This window comes from Sturnira hondurensis, unplaced genomic scaffold (genome assembly GCF_014824575.4).
Source record: "Sturnira hondurensis isolate 20B ecotype Veracruz unplaced genomic scaffold, ASM1482457v3 Scaffold0018805, whole genome shotgun sequence".
NCBI classification, from domain to species: Eukaryota; Metazoa; Chordata; class Mammalia; order Chiroptera; family Phyllostomidae; genus Sturnira; species Sturnira hondurensis.
In genome coordinates this window covers 195,766-215,500 of record NW_028091436.1, presented here as the reverse complement: position 1 = coordinate 215,500, position 19,735 = coordinate 195,766, and the positions used below count along the sequence as shown (strand labels likewise).

Here is a 19,735-nt window from a genome sequence, read left to right as displayed (position 1 = left end):
CGTCATGTTTATGTCAGGGGGTGGGGTGGGGTGGGGGGAGCGTGCCCCTCACAGATCCCAGGAGAGGGGTGCTTTAGTGCTTTTGGGAGTGGGTGTCGGCCCGCGTTCAGGAGCGTGTTTCCCATGACCAGCCCTCTGGCCACTCCCTGCCGTTCTGTGCACACCCACCGAATACTTTCTCGTTCCCTTAGTTCGTCACCGAGCGACCAGGACCCTCCAAGGTGCTTTAACAGGAGCCGGTGCCCGCCAGGCTGACCGCTGTGGCGTCGCTGTTGAAAGTCCTGCTTCAGGCGGATACTTATTTTTTAAAGATGATTTTTGGTGCAGAATTACGCTGTGCATACCATTGTTTGGTTTTATAGGACCTTTCCAATAGCAACTACTTTAAGCATGTTTTTATTTATTTAATGACTTTTTTATCCTCATCTGAGGACATGCTTATTGATTTTAGAGAGGGAGGAAGGGAGGGAGAGAGGGGGAGAGGAATCAATATGAGACTAAGACATTGATCAGCTGCCTCTCATACACCCTCACTGAGGACCAAACCTGCAACCCAGACACCCCGCCCTGGCCGGGAATCGAACCCTCGACCTTCCAGTCACGGTATGACATGCCTACCAACTGAGTCACCCTGGCCAGGGTTAAACTAAGCAGGTTTTCATTTATAAACATTTGTGCTTGAGGGCGTATATTTGAATCTATGAATATTGCATGTATATGAATATTTATGTGTTTGATTACATTCCGTCTTGGCAAATTTTGTCAGTTATGTTTTGAAATTTTACCTTTGGAGAGAACAGTATTACTCAGCACTTTCATAGTAGTGATAGAGAGTGAATGTTCTTCATAGGAATTTTACTTAAATTATTTGAAGTAGAGATTATTTTGGAAATGATTAATTCATAACCTAAAAAAATGCGGAAGGTCTGTCCTGCTGAAAAGGATCTTCAGGCTTCCAGGCGACTTGCTGGGTGGTCATTTGCATCCGGATCAGCCCCGGTGCTGATCCGTTAAAGAACCTTGGTGATCGCCCGAGCAGGACCCTGAGCGAGTGCTCGCATGTTCCCTCGCCTGCAGGAGAGCGAGGACGGTTTCGGGACCTGCTCCGGCTGCGTGCAGTACACGCCGGTCTACACCCTGCACAGCGAGAGGACCGCAAACCCGGAGAAGCGCAGGCTCACCCAGGTAACGCGCTCCGCCCTCGAAGCCCCGGCCCTGCACGCCCGTAATCCCAGGGGACTCTGGGCACAGGCCTGGCCCCGGCACTGTCCTGCCGCATTACACGCAGGCCTGCAGTCAGGGCGAAGGAGATGAGTGGGTCGCCCCCGGGCAGGCCACAGGGGCAGGGGGACCAGACATCCCGGCAGCAGGTCCCCGGGCTTCCTGACGTCCTCACAGCGCCCACACTCCCGTGAGCCGGAGACGGTTCGCCGGGGGGTGGCCGACACAGCTCAAGTGAGACTTATAAACAGAGGACTTTGGCCGTTAAAATAATCTGTAGAAACTAGAGTACGACGTTAGAAATACCTGTTCCAAAGATAGAGATTTTATTTGCTACGAATATTTAAAACCTCCGCTCACACGCTGATGCTTCCTGAAACATTGTCCGAGACCAGGAAAGTGCTCACGGTCGCAGTTCCTCGTGTTCGACGTGGCATCGTGAGGCCGCGTCCGTGGTGGCGTTTGCCGTGGGGAACGGGCCTGCACGTGAAGAAAACGCGCCCTTCCCCCACGTCGCCCCACGTGTGGTAAGGTTAGGTCCGAACACGTTACGATGTTTAATGAACTATGTGAGCATTTCTAGGGGTGGATAGAGGTGGTTAAAGCAGGCTGGATGTCAGTAAGTGCAGCGGCGACGTTCAGGTTTATTTATTCATTCACGGCCTACCTTTTTTTCCAAAATGAGCACCTTATAGAGAATCATAGAAGAAGAGGTCAAAGTTCGTTCAATTTAGATCAAGGCAGAGAGGAAGTAAGGCTGGAAAGAAGCTAAGACCCATTCCCCTGATTCGCGGCCACAAAGGAGAGGAGAGCCCATTCCTATGAACCCTAAAGCACAAGATTTCTTTTTTTTTTAATATTTTATTTATTTATCTTTAGAGGGGAAGGAGAGAGGGAGAGAAACATCAATGTATGGTTGCCTTTTGTGTGTCCGCTGCTGGGAGTTGGCCTGCAGGGAACTGGCCTGCAACCCAGGCATGTGCCCTGACTGGGAATCACAAGATTTCTTTTTAAAAAGTGGTTCAGCAGGTGCCCAGCACTGCAGGCCCTCGGGGGCGGGGTACCTTCTGGAGGTGGGGTCACTCTTGGGGTGGGGGGTGCGAGGTTGCCTCTCTTCACGTGGTCTTTCCTCCACCGTCTGCAATGCCCTCGTTTCCTGGCTGCGGTCTGTGCGTTCACATGGCACTCGAACTGCTTTTCAAACGTTGAAAGGGCTGCCAGCCGCGCCGCCTTGGACCACGCTCTCCTGGGAAGCCCACTGAGCGCCAGCGGCTTCAGGCCCTCACATTAGCACTGGCTGCTGGGGATCGGGGTGGAGAGGCCCGCACTCTGCCCCACCGTCTGCTGGGTTTAGCCCAGGGACTGGATTCTCCGAAAAGACCGGCCTTGCGTCCACGTCCATGACCAGAAGGCGAGAGTCCGTAGGGACCCGCCGGCTTTGGGAATCCAGATAATTTTTGATGTTGTTGCCCCCACTTTGCACGCCCAGACTCTGTCGGGTGGAAATGAGGCCCGGACTCTGTCGGGCGCAGCCTTGGGACGCAGGAGGAGGGCCTGCTCCTGGAGGGACGGTGAAGCTGTGGGGGGGCGGGGGGGGGGCGCGTTTCATGGTTAATTTGGAATCCCCAGCCGTCCACCAGTGTGGGCACCATCCTCCCCACTGGGCCGACCTGGCGACAGGGAAGCGGGGGCCTCAGACCTGTGCCGGCCGCCCTGCAGGTCATAAATAGGCAGTGGGGTTCGGGTGGAGGGCAGACTCTCTGGCCCTGGCCTTGGCCTTGGCCTTGGGTGAGGCTGGGAGGGGCAGTTAGAGGCGACCAACTGGACTGTGAAAAAGGTCTTGGCATCGGGCACTGAGCAAAGCCCAGCACCCCGAGCCTTCCCTCCTGCCCGCGTGAGCTGGGATAACAGTGTCCATCATTCCCCGGGAGGCGGCAGGTAGACCGGTAACACAGGAGCACACGCGTGCTTGCCTGCCACGCCCCGGCCACTCACGCTGCCAGCCCTCCCTGCACACACAGGCGCACGCCTCGCGCCTCGGGCTTGCAGGGCAGCGCGTCGCCCGGCTTCTCTCTCAGCAGTGACCTCCTGGCTCACGGCGGTCCTCCGGTCACCAAAACCACAGGGACCCCAGCGTTGTCTGTTCCCACCGAAGCGGGAATGACTTTATGATCCCAGCTTATGGTTTGACAAGGAACATACAGCTCTCGTACCAAGAAATGCCTGGGTTTGTAAGACCCCGAGCACACCATTTTATTGTCAGAAAAACTCCCAGAACGCAGAGCGTGGACTCGACTCACCCTGTGTGTCTGTCCATGTGGGAGCTGGACCTCAGTGACCTCAAGAGCTGTACAGGTTCACTGTCCAGCCAGCTTTGTGCAAAGGCAATCTTTAATTTTCATCTGTTTTGCAAAAGAAGTAAGTGAGACCGCGGTGCTTTACATGCCAAGAACGCGTCTGAGAGGGAGAAAAGCAGGCTTCCCATCCTGAGTCCTGCCGAAAAGACTGGGTGTCGCAACCCCACGTTGCTTGCAGGCTCTGCGCCACGGCTGAGCTGGTCTCTGGAACCGACTGGGAGTCTCTGCTCACCAGCAAACAGTCGTGACGTGTGTGTCGGCCGGTTAATGAGTGTGGCTCTTTCCCATTTTATGGATGAGGCTTAAGTAAATGTCAGGGGCGCCGCCTGGAAGACCGCCCAATTAGGCTTCCCATTTGTCCATCCAGGCCCTTTTCCTCTTTGTGGAAGAGGCAGGGCAGCCACCAGGCAGCCTAACAGGGCCCCAGGGAGCGCGTCCCGGATTTTACTGGGAACAGGGCCGGGGCCCAGGGAGAATCCGGGCTGCAGAGCAGCTTCCGTCCGTCTCGCCCACACATTCCCCTTCTCTCTCCCGTCTCGTGTCCGAGCAAAACGCTGCAGGCTCAGTGAGCAGCTCTTAGACCAAGTCTGTCTGTCCTCGGAAGTGGTGTTTTGAACGATTCTACGTTGGGAGGAATTTAGCGGCCTTTCCTAAGGTGGAGAAGTTCCCTGAAATAACAGGTCAGGTTTCTGTGAGTCTGAAGATGCTGCTCCATTTCTAATCACGTCGCCGTCCTCAGTCTGATGACATTGTCTGCTTCTCACACACACACACACACATCGCACGCACACAGCAGCCAGACTGGGGGGCCGCCGGAGCCTCGCTGGACCCCACGTCAACATTAACAGATGGACGGCCCCAAGCAAGCCCCGCACCGCACCCGACCTAGCGGCGGCCGCGAAGGGCCAGAGCGCTTTGTTCTGGAGCCCGAGGAAAACCCTGGCATACAGCCCTCTTAACTCCTTCACGTCTGGGCCGGGCCGCACTCCACTCGGATTGATTTCCCACGTATCCAGGTCAGATTGTGCCAAAGCTGCCTGGAAAATAGCGTGGAAGATTACGTTTCCACACTTGGAAGGTAGTCAGGACTTCCCCCCAACCACAGTGTTTACAAATAGAAATATGTTTAATAGCCATGTTTTCTGCTAACGACACCAAGTGCCGTTAAACGCGTGGCCATTTATTCCATTTTTAAGTATATTCACATAGAGACTAATAGCTTGAGATAAGAATAGTTATCTTTGAGTGCATAAACAGGGAAGATGGGTCTGCCCTATGAAATATCACCTCCGTGGTGTTTCATTTTTTACCCATTCTATAAGGGGATGTGTGCACTTCAAAGGGACCTTTGCTATCTTTTTGAGTCCCGTGTATTTATTGGTTTATAAATCACGCTAATGGATTGGTGGACTAGAACACAGCAGCAGCAAGCTCATTTTATAATTGATGAGTAACGTAATTTCATCTCGAAAGAATGTGCTTAGAAGCTGCCTCTCCTTTCTGCCGTGTGGAGACTTGGAGTCAGGCCTCTCAAAGCCGCGTTCTGGTCTCCTGGAGGCTGACCAGAAATCCCAAAGCATGCTTTTAAAAACATAAGCAATCCCATGATGTTTGGTATTTTAAAACGCTCCAGATGAAATGAACTTCCTGTGAAACGAGTGACGAAAAGACAAAAACTCGGACCCTCTAAATGATCTGTCCACAGCATAGCACGCGGGGGGCGTGGCCCGCGCTTGGTCACGACGACACACTCTCCTTCAGGGCACATCAGTGGACTCCGGGAATGAAACGAATGTCATTAAAGACGGTGTTTCTTGCTCAGGCCACCAACAGCCTTCGGAAAGTGGCCCACGTGGGCGTTTTGGGCAAACACAGCCCGTTGCCCAGCTTTGCTGTATTGGTCAAGAAGAAAGAGGTGGCGTAGTGACTGGCTGGCAGAGGGAGGTGGCCAGTGGCTCCTTCAGACCCGGACAAGGTGACTGCGCGTCACCCAGAAAGCGCCAGGTGAGCCGAGGGAGGGGCTGTGTGTGAAGGAGGCGCCCCAGGAAACTGGAGAAGACGACTTCGAGTAGATTGTGCAGAATAATAAAAACCAGTTTCACCAGAGCGTGATAAGCAAACAAGCCCATTTTAAAATTTTCTAGCCATTTAATTTGACTCAAAATTGAGAACACTTTTATGATGATCAAGCCAAAATGTTGAATTAAGGTGGTAAGGAAATCTATTGCAAAGTTAGACATGATAAATATTTTTAATGTCTTCAGTGAATATGTTTCCATGTAAAGATGCCCACAGAGAACGCTGCCTAAATGCAAACGCATTTTCTCAGTCTGTCCAAATTTCACTCTTTCCCGTGGTATATATATTTAGTCTAAGGTACACTAATGCCACTGATTTTTAAAATTCATCTTTTAAACCCTGTTTCAAAAATATGGGTACCATATAGGTAATTTTAAAGGAAGTTACTTTTTTCCTTTTCTTTTGTTGAAATAATAATAATTTTCAACACGTCAAATGCGATTATAGTTCAGTCTGTGCCCCTCACCAACAGCCCCCCAGATTCTGTTATGGAGTACAAGGGCGCCCTCTAGTGGACACTGCATCTTACTTCTGCCCTTGAAAGAAGATCATTACACAAGACGAAATTAATAACAGTAACATTTACCTTTCAGACTTGCCTTTTTCAGGAATACAGTGGAGTGCACATTGAGGCATGTATGTGGTCACGAAATTGTCCAAGGACATTATTCTTTCAAAGAAAGAATTCAAAACCAGCTCCTTTCAGTCAGTGGCCGGGGCTTCCATTTTAAAGTGTTTAGCTCAGCTGAATAATATGCAGCATATTAAAAAGATGTAAGGCAGTCTTACTTATGGGAACATGTTCAGTGTATGTTGTGAGATATTTTTAGGTTGAAATGTGCCTTTTCAGTGTTACGGTTTTACTCTTTGGATTTATGACCACAAATGGCTGTGTCCTTTATTGCAAAGTCTTAAAACAAAACCAGAGGCGTTCGGTTTTTCCACGTAGTAAATATAATGGATGTTGCCGTTCCAGACTTTTACATCAGTAGTCCTGTCGCTGCGGCTTTTCCTTGCTATTTTGTTTTGTTTTGTTTCACCTCGGGAGACTTTCCCCGGTTACCTCTTGAATTATTCTAGGGGCTTTGGGTGACCTGGCAAACAGGTCTGTACCCCAGAAGTACCCAGTGTTTACAGACAAATTCATATTCTTCTCCCAGACATCCTGGGGTGCCGAAATGACGGTCTGTCTTCATGTTTTGTGCACGGAGCTGCTTTTAAGGTTGGTCAGAGAGCAGTGTTGGTGTGGATGAAAGGAGAAGCCGTGTCTTCTTTGTGACGTCGCCGCTGCCGCTGCGCGGTCCCCAAAGACAGAGAAATTGCCAGGAGGGTCGATAGATACACGGCTGCCAGCGAGTCTGGAGTCTTGTTACAGCTGGAAGCGGCCCGGCGTCTCCTACACGTTGCCGCGCTGCCTGGCACAGAGCAGAATGTCCGAAGGGGTGTGCTGTACCCCAACACCCCTTCACATTGTTTATTTTTTTACGTGTGACACTGCTCCTTCCCCACAGGCCTGTTTCCCCTCTGCCTTCATGAATGTCTTTGACATTCAGTCAGGTGACGCTTTGGAAACCAACGTGCGGTTGCAGTTTCTGTTAAGATTCTTGTTGCATTCAATACAGACACTGTTGAAGACACTCCCCACACACACTCACACTTATGGTTGTTATACAGGGGCCAGCACAAATAGCACCCTGTTTTATTGCATAAAAATCTTTGGTTACACACTCATCAGCCTGTTAAGTCTGGCTCAGAACAACCTCACCCTCACACACACCAGGTGACAATGTAGGTGACCTGTTTAAACGGCTGTCCTTCTCGTGCGAGGCATTCACGTGCCCTGCCAGCCACACTCAGCGTTGTTACTTCTGCAGGACCCTGTGTGTATGGATGGGGTCATCGTCAAAGTAAAACCCGGCTATAATTATTTTCCACAATCGATATTTTACTCGTTAGTTATGCACCCTTGGCACACGTGCTGGAATCTGATCCTGTTCCTCAGGCCGACTCTGTGGAGGGGCTGGTCCCTGCGGAATGCAGCTCCCTCCCGGCTGGAGAGGAACGTGGCTGTGTTTCTGAGATTACCGAGTCTTTTATCATTGCTGGGAAGGGAGTTGACATTCTTCCACAGCTTTTTTGCATTCTAAATGGATGTGGAGTTAGAAGCAAAGTGGATTAAAAGATAGGATTCTTGGTCTCAAGGACTTGCTAAGACAGGAATGTACTGAAAAGGAAACATCGCCCTTCTCGGAGCATCGGGGGAGCCCCCGGTGGCCAGTAGTAAAGTCAGGAATGCTCGGGGGGAGGGCGAGACCCCGCAGCCTGGGAGGATGGGCCAAGGGTCCCTGGATGGTCCTGGACCACTTCAAACTCATCTGACACCCAGCTGCGGAATCCTGACTCTGACCGGACCCCAGTTTTCGGTGTCTTTGGAGAAGTGTACTCACCTCTCGTCCCTTCACCCTGCCGTTCGCCCTCACTGTCTGTCACTCGATCATTCTGTGATGACCACCTGCTTTAAAGACGAGGCTAAAACGCGCCACTTCGAGAAAGTCTTTCTCAGGTCAGTTCTCAGACTTTGGGGGACTTGCATATCTGATGCGATTATAACGACAAGAGTTCCCGACACCTGGGTTAGAGTCCGTGCCCTGGGAGAACCATCTCATCTGGCCCAAGACGCTTTCTTCATTAGGCTTTCAGTTCCCTACTTTGTAAGACACAGAAACGTTCGCCAAAATTTGTTGTCAAGTAGCTATTTCATGACATAAAGCCTACAAAAAAGTCTGACCCATGCACGTGGGGCAGCCAGTGACTTGTGGGTATGTCCCCAACTCTGTGCTCCGGTCCCACCTACGAAAATGACATCACGCTTTTAAAGCTCTTTCCAGATCTCGAACCACACGCATTTTCAAGGTGTCGCGGTTATAGTTCTGCATGGTAGAGTTTGCAAATCTATCCTCGTATCATTTCATGCAAAATATTTTTGTCGAAGCCTCAGAAAGGCGCACGCGTGGGGGTTTGTGCTGGGCTTCGCGTCTGCGGAGTCACATGGGGCCTCAGTTACTCCACCTCTGAAGGGGGCAGTGGTGCAGAGGGTGCCCGCTTTCAAAAATCACACAAGCATCTTCACTTTGTGAAGTCTGAAAACTATACTCGCCCATTTCTCTGCCTGTATCCTGTGTTCCCCCCCACACACCCCCCAGGCCCTTACAAGTCGAAAGCTACCCAGCCCTTGTCCTTACTAGGGTCCGTCTGCCATCTAGTGACCGAAGCAGGAACTGCGGGAGGAACGGGCTCCTTGGGGGCCGTTCTCATTGGCCACTGTCCATCATCCCATGAAGAGGAAGGAAACGCCCGACTCATCGTGGCCAAACCAGACACTGGGTTTGGTGGTTCTGTGGCTCGGGCCTTCTGCCCACACTAAAGAATAATTTTATATTAGGGGAAGACTGGTAACTTCCCTGTTTCACTTGGCCCATCAGCCAATGAGAGAATCTGTAAGATCTAAAATGCAGGCACCTGGCGGTCAGGGATACGGAAATGTACGTGCTGACAGGTACCCAGACCGTCGGTGCGCCCTGTGGACGCCCCGGAGATGGCATCGCCGTCTAGTAAGGCCCCCTAACCACTGGCGGTCTCGAGAAACGATGTTACTTGCAACCTTGCATCCTGGGGCCAAAAGCTGGCTGTTGTTGAATAAACACACTATCAGGAAGCAAAGACAGCAGCCTTCCCCCTTTTCGTAAACACTTGCGGGAAAGGCCACGTACGTTTCAGGGTAGAGAAATGAGAAAAAGCGCCCGTACCCGCGGAAGGCAAGTGCCGAGTCGGCGAGAGGCAGGCGTCCCTGGGGCGTCAGCTCCGTGTCAGGCGTGTGGATGGTGTCGCCCCATTTAACAGAACTCTGAGGAGATATTTGCAGGTTTGGTTTTGCTTTCCTGGAAAAACAACTTATTTTTTTCTTTGTCTCTGGTTTTTTCCAGCATGTTGTCTGCTCGTAGCGTATCTCTTCATCTGTGTTTCATAGTCACTCTTTTAAGAAAATCCTCTGTCCCCAAACATAGGCCCTGTCGCGCCCACCCTGGTGCCTGTTCCAGGGAGCAGTGGTCATTCACTCGTGACAGACAGGTGACGGACGGACGCGTTTACGGACGCTCAGAAGCTCTCTCCCACGCGCTTGTTGCGGTGAGATTTCCGTCCAGACCTGAGGCGGAGCGTGTTTCTCCTGAACACACGCGAGGCACCATGGCTGGGCCCGCTCTGTTTGTGACTTTCGTATTTGGGAAAGTGAGGGATCTGCACTCCTTCCCCAAATCGTCTACAAAGGTGTCTGTATTTTTATCTGGGTTGCATGCGCCGAGATGATTCTTTTCCACGGTCGTTTTTAGTTCGGCTTCTGCCTCGTTTGGCCACAGGCTCCCAGTCACGCCGGGTCTGTGACCCGCGACCCCCGATGGACAGGTGCTGGGATGGACTCTGTGTCCCCACTCCAAGGGACACACACGTCGTCTGTGGTCTGAGCGCGTTTGCTAGCCATCGCCTAGAGAGACTTCTGTTTCCAGAAGCATGACCAGTTCTGTTTGCCCGGAGTCACAGGTTCTGGGCACGGTGGGAGACACCGTTTATTTGCCCAGAAAGCCGTGCGGCTGGGTCCCGGTGCCCCCGAAACAGGAACGCAGGGCGATCGGGTTCACACAAGCCGGGAGGCTTCCATTACATAAGCTGCCATTTCCCTCTCTCTCTCAAATGTCAGTCACATCGATCCAAGGTCACGCAGTCCTAAACCAGGGCCTGGGCGCTTGTGTACGTGCAGGTTCCGTCCTCTGGGGTGTTTTTGGTTCATTACTTTGCGGTCAAGTAAATGTTGAGACCAGCCACCCGGATTCTCTCCCTTCTTCCTGCCCAGCTTGTCAAGTTACTGGGCAACACTCAAACCTCCTGAATACGGGCTGCTCTTAAAAGTCTTCCTGGGCAAATCAAAGGGTCCCCGTAAACGCCGTGAAGGAGACTCACGTTACTTCGAACGCCAATCCATTGTCCTTCCTCCCCCAGGCACGTGTGAGGAGGCTTCGTAAGAGCCTCGACGGCTCGGTGTGTGATGACGAGGACGAGGACACGGACCGGGCCAGCAAGTCAGTACTGGGTCCTGAGGTGCTCCTGCGTGGGGTGGCTTCGTGCAGACGCGGGGGGTGGCAAGGGATGGTTCAGAGTGTGTCCTGCCAGAGCAGCTCCCACCCCTTATACCGACTGTCACCACAGGGGGCCCTGCTCCTGGGCAGGGGGGGTCTTGAGACAGGGCAGTGCGCTGGACCTGACCCCTCTCGTCCTTGGGCAGCAATTGGAACCTCAGCGCGTCTACGACACGGTGAAAGGGGAACAGACCCGCCCCCCCAAGTTAGACCCCTGCCCTCCCCCAGAAGGGGCAGGTCCAGTCTCAGGGGCAGTGATCGTACAGGCCATTGAGACAAACGGGGGCAGGGTGGGGAGAGTCTCCGTGCTGTCAGAAGAGGAAGGTTGAATACAAAGTGTTAAAAAGGAATTTTATTATTAAACAGGGAAATTAACAACAGTGTGTGATTAACCCCTTAACAATTCGAAGGCACACGGTGATGACACACAGACGTTGTTTTTCCTATTAAATACGTCTCTGCGTATGTAAGGGGATGTGCACGGTTCTCTAAGCTAAGTGAATGAAGAAAGGCAAGGACAACCATATAAAAATCTTGGAAGTGACCCTGACGGTAGCGAGGGTTCCGAGGGTTCTGTCTCCTGTATCCAAGGCGAATGCCCCGAACCCCAGAGGCTCAGGCTGCCCGAAGGCCCTGATTCTGCCTCCCTGCGGATTCAGGCGTCGTGGCCTCAGCATCTGTTTGTGTGGAAAACAGGCACGGTTTCTGGCAATGAGCGGGAGGGACGTCACCTTGAGGGACCGGGCTGCGACCCAGGCACCCGCCTTCGTGTGGTTCCACGGAAACAGCGCTTTAACGGGAGCGGGGACACGCTGCGTGTGCGCGGCAGGTGCAGTAGCGCAAACCACCAGCACACGCGTGTCCTCTCGTGTCCCTTAGGCTGTCGTCGGAGGACGGTGAGGAAGCGCCCGTGGACTTCTACGAGAGCGACGACTCCGCAGAGATGCGCGCGCAGACGTCCTGCTCGGGCGAGATGGACCTGCTGGGAGAGATCCTGGACACGCTGAGCACGCACAGCTCCGACCAGGGGAAGCTGGCGGCCGCCAAGAGCTTGGACTTCTTCCGGTCCATGGACAACATCGACTACAAGGCCACGGTGCGTGCGCCCCGCCCGCCCGGGCAGTGGAGGGGACGCGCTGTGGTCGCCCACGGGCGCTGGCGTTGTTTTCTTAGTTTGTGGGAGTGTTGAACCTCTAACACGAAGGTGTCAGGACTTCAACACTATGATAAAGTTTAATCATTAAGAAGTATTTCTGATAACAAAATTCCAGGGTTTCCCCCTTCTATTTACTCAGTTCTGCTGGTGATGGTCATTAATTGGAATTTTTTTTGTCAAGCAGTAACCTTTTCTGACAGTCTGATTTTACAGGTGTATCTTCTCTGTGGACTTTTTTAGACGTGAAATGTCCCCACTTGCCCCCTGATATTTCCTTGATCTTAAAAAATCTCTAAGGTACTAACACAAGTAATTTTGTATTGTATTGCCTCAAAAGTTGGCGGCAATATTGAACCGAGTGCTTCAAAAACAGTGAAGAGAGAGTGTGACCGCCGGGCATTCCAGAGCTCGGTGTGGATTGGTACCCAGGTGCCGGTGTGTGCTTTTGTGGAGGAGTTTGTTTTGTGTTGGGGTTTTTTGGTAAATCCTTTTCATTTTACTTCATTTCTAGCTTTACTGAAGAATAATTCACAAATGAAAATTGTATATATTTGCTGAATGCATTTTACCTTGTGGTGGCCACAGTCACGCTAATTAGCATGTCCGTCACCTAACGGGGTTACCATTTCCTTTACCTTTTTTTTGTTTCTTTGGAGGTCAGAGCAGTTTAGATTTGCCCTTTAAGTGACTTTCAAGTTAAGTGTCCTTAACCGCCCGTAGTCACCACGGTCAGGTCTGCGGAAGTGGTTCCCGGGCGTGACTGAAACTCTGTGCCCGTGGGTCGGCATCTCCCCATTTGTCCTGCACGCTGTCCCCCACCCCTGCCACCCCTGGCGGCCTCCACACCTCCCCTCTGCTCCTGGCTCTTTTCTTTATTCCATGTGCACGTCAGACCATGCAGCCCTGGCCATCCACGTCTGGCTTCTCGCGCTTGTTCCAGGGTTTTCCGCGTTGTCACCAACAGCAGAGTTTTCCTCTTTTAAGGCTCAGTGACAGTCGGTCATGTTTCTACGCCCCACTTTCTTTGCTTGTGTGTCGGGGACAGGGGGCGCCTCTGTGGCCGCAGCGAGCGAGGGGGCGCCCCCGGTGCCTTCAGGCCGGTAGCTCCGTGTCCTTCGGACCCACACTCAGAACTGTAGGCTCTGCCTCAACAGGCAGTTCCATGGCTCGTATTTTGAGGACCCCACCCCCGAGCCCCCCACGGGATTCCCAAGCACCCCGCCACCCACAGGGCAGCAGGCTCCCTTTCGCACAGCCCCGCCGGCACCCGAGGGGTAGCCTGCCTGTCGCAAGGGTGAGGGAGCCGCGTGGTCGCGTCTCATCGCTGGTAAGGAATCCACCCTCAGCTCTGCATCCGCTCTGGAAGGAACTTCCCCTTCCAGCCCTGAAGGTGTTACCACTGATTTCAAGTTGGAAAAATAAAGTTGCTGGCGTCACGCTACGATTTCCTTTAAACTTTCTGAATGTGTTGTTTCCTCCTCCAGAATAAATCCAACGCCCCGAGTGAGAATAACCTGGCCCTGCTCGATGGGGGATGTGGGGACCAAACCCAGTGGCACCTGGGGCAAGATGACAGCGCCCTGCACGGCAGACACCTCCCTCCGTCCCCGAGGAAGCGCGTCTCCTCCGGCCTCGTGACAGACTCGCTGTTTATCCTGACGGAGAAGAGCAGGGACAAGCCGCTCCCCGCGGCCCCCACTGCAGAACCGGACTCCCAGCGGGCTCCCCCCGCCGCGTCCCCGACCGGGGAGGGGGAGGCAGAAGGCACGGAAGCACCACACCAGACCTCAGAGGACCTGCTGGTGCCCGGCCTCGGGCGCCGCCTGTCCAATTCCGTCCCTTGGGAGAAAGAAGGGAGAGAAGCCAAAGATCCGGCGGAAGGTGGCGGACTGCTCCATGAGGTCGTGTCTTTGTGTCACGTGAGCGCCCCCTCCCCACGGGACTCAGCCATCTCAGAAGGGAACACCAGGGGACACCAAGCTTAAGGCAGCAGTGGAGAGTCGGCCTCTCGCATCCAAGCTTCTCAGGAGACACGTTAGGGTTCCCTGCATTCGACCCAGTTAAACGGTGACTTGTCGGGATGACAACTCTTGCTGCTGTCCAAAACTGACTTCCACGTGGAGCCAACGCGTGGATCTCGGTGTATATGCATTGCCCGTTGACTTTTTTAAGTGTAAAGCCAATTCTACTGTGCCCTTAAATCAGGTACCAGGGGTATGTGGAGAGTGTGAGGGGGACGTATGGTTGCTCAGTGTTGGTGCTGAATGCCGTTCACTTCATTTGAACTAAGTGTGCGTCCGTAAATGGCCCGCGCACACGACCAGTTGCTCTAGTCTGGCTGAGCGTGAACTGACCAAGGTTTCAAAACTGAACAGGACTGCCCTTGAAATGCTGGAACTCTTGACCCACTAACTGCCTTAACCTTATGCCTGTACTAAGCAAACTGAAGTAACTTAGGGAGTCACTTATAAATTCTCCCAGGGAAGTGAAAGTGTTCTGCAGAGAGGTACTGCCCTTCCTAGTCACCGAGTCAGGGACAGAATTCATCTTGCTGTTTCCATGAGAACGCTTTCGTGCGGACAGCGCCGCCCTGCTTTCCGGAAAGCTCGCCTGTCCATGGCTCTCCTCGGCGACCTGCGTGGTGACCGCGTGTGACGTTCATGACGCTGGGTCGCATGGGGCTCCCACCGTTTCCCCTGCTCTCGCTGGAGTCCACCCCCAGGAAGCCAAATGCCCCATAATCTGTCCCGATTTAAAACAGAAACACAATCAAAACAGAGCAGAAATCCTTGGAATCCTTTTCTCTCCACCAGTAATTATCAAAATCGCTTATCTCAGATTCAGTTTTGAAGTGATCGACTTCATATTTTGGGAGTTTCAGACCCACGGGAAGCCTGTGAAGAAAGCCCAGAGCGCTCCCACGTGCCCCTGCCCACGCCGTCCCCGCGCCAGGTGTCCGTGCACCCCGGCCGCTCGTCCCAGGCGATGAGTCAGTATCGAGGTCCACGCAGCTTTCACACTTCCTCGGTTTCCCCTTACCGCCCGTTTGCTGTTCCAGGGTCCCATCCAGGAGACCCCACGACCCTCCGGTGTCATGTCTCCCTTGACCCGCCTTGGCTGTGATAGTCGCTAAGACTTGCCTTGCGTGTTGACCTTGGCAGTTGTGAGGTGTGCCGGTCAGAGCGACGGCTGGAGGCCCCTCTGTGGTCCCTCGTCTAGTATTTTTCACGTAGCCACACTGGGACCGTGGGTTCCAGGGAGGAAGATCCCCAGGGGACAGTGTCAGTCTCATCACGTCACCCGAAGGGCACGTCCTGTCCACGCAACATGTGACTGTTGATGTTGACCTTGCTCCCTGGCTGGGGTCCTGCTTGGCCGGCACCTCCACTATGAAGCCCCCGTGCGCCCCGCCCTGGCCCATCGCAGATGCTGTAGTCTTGGGAGGAAGGTGCGCTGCTTCCTCTTTTTCAGGACGGCGGGTCCCGTCACTCGTTTGCAGTTCGGCCGGGGAGATTTGCCTCTTCCCTTTCGGATTCACTGCTAAGCTTGGAAATCCGTAGGAAGCAACTAGGAATCGTGAATCGATGGTGTCGTGGGGGCTGGACGGGCCAAGGACGGAAACCCAATGAGGTTATGGCTGACTGTTCTGGGTGCGTTCACTCTGGGTGCTCTGTCCGTCCCATCCGTGACTGGTTTTCCACTTGTCACTTTAGAAAAGGTGTTTAAGAAGCCCCTCGCGGCCCCATCAGGACTGCTGTCTGACATGTGTACTGAAAGAAGCTGGCTTTTAGGTAGAAAAACCTCGGAGGGGGCTGTTACAAACAGTGTCTAAAAATATTTATTCAGGGCCATCTTTAAACACTTTCAAGAAAATGACCAAGGGTTTTCTTTTTTAAACTACATTCCAAACTCTACAAGGATACATTTCATTTGGGACGATAGCTCATTTTTATAAAGGAGACAAGTCTTATTTTCTCTCTAAGAAGGAAACTGCGTGAAGGAGAAAAGTGTGTCTTATCTTTCACAGCACCAAAGACAGGAGGTTCTGCTCAAATTTTGCTTTTGTATGTGCATCACAAAACTCCATCTGGATCCTTAACTGAAGGACATAATAGAGAAGTCCGTGTATCGGAAGACCTGCCTTCAGTGGGAAGGAGACGAGGTCAAGGTGGGTGCTGCCCGCCTGGCAGGTGCCCCTCCATCGCTCTACAAGGAGCAGAAAGCGGCGTTTCCCCGTGAAACGCGGAATGGGGGGCATCTTTCCCCCCAGAATTCAGGGTCAGAAACTGAGGCAGCCGTGAGTGCAGCACGGCAAGCGCAGGGGGCGTGTTCTTTGCTCAGTCAGCACCACAGCCTGGGAGCTTCAGGTCTGTGCTCCCCTCCCGTCACCTGGCAAGGCGTCGGCCAAAACCCTGTGTCGTCTCGAGGAGGCTCAGCCACTGACAAGGGACATGTCTGCCGAGGTGTTTTAGACTGGATCCGTGCCTTATTTCACACACAACGTCAGCTGTTGTATTCCACCGTAAAAAACAGGAGCAAACACAGAAACTCGACATGTTGTTCTTGGAGAAAATCCAGGACATGAGTAGCAAGTACTAGTATTTCCAGCCGTTGAAATGCCGAGCGCTCCCAGCCTGCTCAGAGGGTAGCTTCCCCCCCAGTCGGAGGTCTGGTGGGCAGAGGGAGAGGTGGCCAGGGAGGCCGGGTTGGACCTGGGATCCACCAAAGGGTTCTTTTCTACGAGGCTCCTGTTAGCACCAGACCAGACGTTTGGCAATTCCCCGACTGCTGGGCCTTTTTCCCCAAAGAAATCCCACCTGGTCTACAGCAGACTTGCATGAAGGAGTGAGAGTTTTGGCTCTGGCACGCGGTGGCCTTCCCACGGCCCTCGGCTCTCCCCGAGGCCCGCCCTCACGTTCATCCTTCACTGTCAGGTGCCACCCCCGGTATTTCAGGGGATGGAAGAGAAGCGTGTGACTTTGGGGGCTGTTGCTGTGTGAGGTGAAGGAGACGTTAAGTGGAGTGTTCCGAAGTTTACCTCCCCCAGCAGGGCCTGAAGGGCACCCCACTGCTACATGGGTACACTTCAATGAAAAGTAGTGATTCGTTTATTTATTGACTCCTTGTACTGGTCACGGGCCAGGAACAGCCACTGAGAATGTAGGAAAATGGAATAGTTGACGTGTTCCCACTGTGAAGGAACCCTTTAAGAGGAAAGGGAATTGCAAATATCAGTAGTAATAATAATAATAGTAATAATAATAATAAGTAAGTCCTGCTTAGACATTATTAACCCAAGATTCTCCTACCAAAACCGTCTTCTGAAGCTGCTTTATCTAACACGAGCTCTAAGTTCAGAACCACAGTGCCATTTCTAATTTCATTAGCTGTCTGTATAATTACATGAAGTGTCTAACAATGCTGCTAAGAAACCTACTTGTGAAGGCCAGACTCGGGGACAGAAACCGCGTGTCCCGTGTGGTAGTCCCCGCCCGCGCTTCCGCCCTGTCCCCAAGCCAGGCCGCACGGGGCTGGGAGCTGGGCTGGAGCACAGCCCCTCTGTGAGGGGCTCCTTCCCTCCTGGGGAGCTAGCGGGGGCCGAGGGGTGTGCGGCAGCCCCGGGTCCCCTGCCTCTGTCTGGGTAACAGCATCCTCCCTAGTGGGTGCCCTCCCTTCTGAAGGAAAACCGGATGGGGCGGCGCTGTCATTTTGAGCTAATACCCTGATGGCGGGGTCCGGGAACGCTAATGAGTGAACTGCTTCTCAAACAAGATGAAGAAGCACGCTCCTGTCCAGGAGGAGAACACTGTGAACACTCTCAACCTTGGTAGAGCTTCCTTCTCTCTTAGAAAAGCTAGATTTTCAGGAAAAAACGATTTTCATGAATTTTCTGACGCGAGTTCCATTTTTGTTTAGCCTGAGACTTTGATTCTGGGTGGATGTGTGGGAACCAGAATATAAGTTTAAGAACATCAGACGAGTCCCCGGGTCTGGTTTCTCCAAGACGCTTCGCGGTGCGGGGGCCGGGTCTTCCAGGCTCTGCCCGGCTCTGTCGAGCCCTGTCATTTCTCCGTGTCTGTTTCTTGAAGTGTCTGTAAGAGGCAGAATGGTCTGGCCCAAGCCAGTTCACATTTCGGTCTGGTCAAGATAGGGAGTTCTGTGTATTTAGACAGAAGCATATTTTATTTGGAAAATAATAGGATTTTGTGCAATATATTTTCCTGCGTAACGTAGTTCAGATGAAGATGTATCCCTGCTTCTCCAGCAGATGCCTTAAGGTCATGCTTTTCAGTATTTGTGTTACACTGTATGTAGCAATGTTCTAGGTGGTTTTAGAAAAAAAAATAGTCTTTGTATTGTAAGCAGGAGAAATGGTTTTGTTTATTTAAAATATTATGGATACTGCATTATAACTAACTGCCTCAGCGACAATAAATACGCAATAAGAAAATCCTGAACCTTAGATTAGTGTTAATATTGTTATTTTAAAAGAAATGTATGTATATCGTGCAACAGGCTGATTCCACGTAACAAGTACCAGGTCTCACCAAGGTCAGGTGCCCATCACAGACCGGAGTAGCCTTTGGGATGAATCTTTGCTCGGATTGACGCAGGGCATTGCCACACCCTCGACTCTGTAAATGAAGTTAATTTTTGTATAATGTACAGTTTGTTTAACCGTATAGCTTCTATAGGCTCCTACTTTTATGATACTTGAATCAGGCAGAAAAGCACTGTGGAAAAACCGGTAGCTCTGGATGCAACACGCAAACATACCAAAAAAAATAGATTAAGGTACTGAACTGTCACGTTCACTGGCTGCTTTACAACCAGAAAGCTGGGTGTTTTTCTCTCAAACCAGTGTTTAGGTAAGTGAAGGAATTTCAAACCGTACAATCGTTTGTCACCTGTAGAATCACAAATGATTACCTCTTTGATGTGAGAAGCCTCTGGGGCTCTCTGTCTCCGAGCCATTTCAGCTCTCAATGAGGACATCTGTTCGTGTCCCTCAGCAGGGGACACTGAGGGGCCCGAACAGATCACCCGCCGGCCGGTGGGTGGCGTGGTGCCGAGGACAGGACGGAGTGGGAGCCCGGCGCATGCTGGCCACGCCGCACATGCGGAGTCCGCCTCCCGCAGGGCCAGGGCCCCACTCCCTCTCGGTTATCCTGAGAGCTGTTGAACGAGTGGACACCTAGCACAGGGCTTCTCAAATCTGCTGTGGTTAGTACGTAGAGCCTAAGGCAGCAGAGAAGTGAAATGCGTGCGGAGCCGGCCGCTTGACATGCATCACTCTTTTGCATAAAAGGCACGTGAGAGGTCCCGCGTTGAACCTTCCTAAAGCTTGTTTCTTTGGCTTTAAAGGAATAGCTTGGAAAGGACTGAGCCTTTTGCCTGCCATGGAGGCCGGTGTCTGTAAGAATCTCGCCGGCGTTGAGACTGGCTTCATTGTTCTTGCATCCTTGGGGTTACGGTAGAATCATTTCTGCAGCTGAGCGCTCCTGGGAGAACATTTGGGCACAGGGTTGTTTGGGGGACTCCCTTTGAAATAGGCAAAAATCAATGTTGGATGGACGACATGTCCCCGTACAGTGCCCAGCAGCGCAGTTGTGAAATAAAGTTGGTTGTGATCAACACTCCGCGTGGTGATGGCTCTTCTTCCACAACCCGGCAGGTGGCCCCTGCGTGTTTCTGGGTGACCCGTGGCAGGACCTTCCCATCTCCACCTCAGC

The 19,735-nt window shown here is 52.5% G+C and overlaps 1 protein-coding gene across 3 annotated transcripts in view; it reads left to right on the top strand.

The window, feature by feature from the left end:
• The window catches only part of DENND1B (DENN domain containing 1B), a 139,035-nt gene extending 120,247 nt beyond the window's left edge, over window positions 1–18,788 (top strand). For all 3 annotated transcript variants that reach the window (XM_037070463.1, XM_037070462.1, XM_037070461.1), the window contains 4 exons: window positions 1,078–1,185; window positions 10,710–10,789; window positions 11,726–11,942; window positions 13,487–18,788. In XM_037070463.1, the coding sequence (XP_036926358.1) occupies window positions 1,078–1,185; window positions 10,710–10,789; window positions 11,726–11,942; window positions 13,487–13,987 (906 nt within the window). In that variant the 3' untranslated portion in view covers window positions 13,988–18,788. The remainder of the gene's footprint in view (window positions 1–1,077; window positions 1,186–10,709; window positions 10,790–11,725; window positions 11,943–13,486) is intronic.
• Window positions 18,789–19,735: the final 947 nt, after the last annotated feature.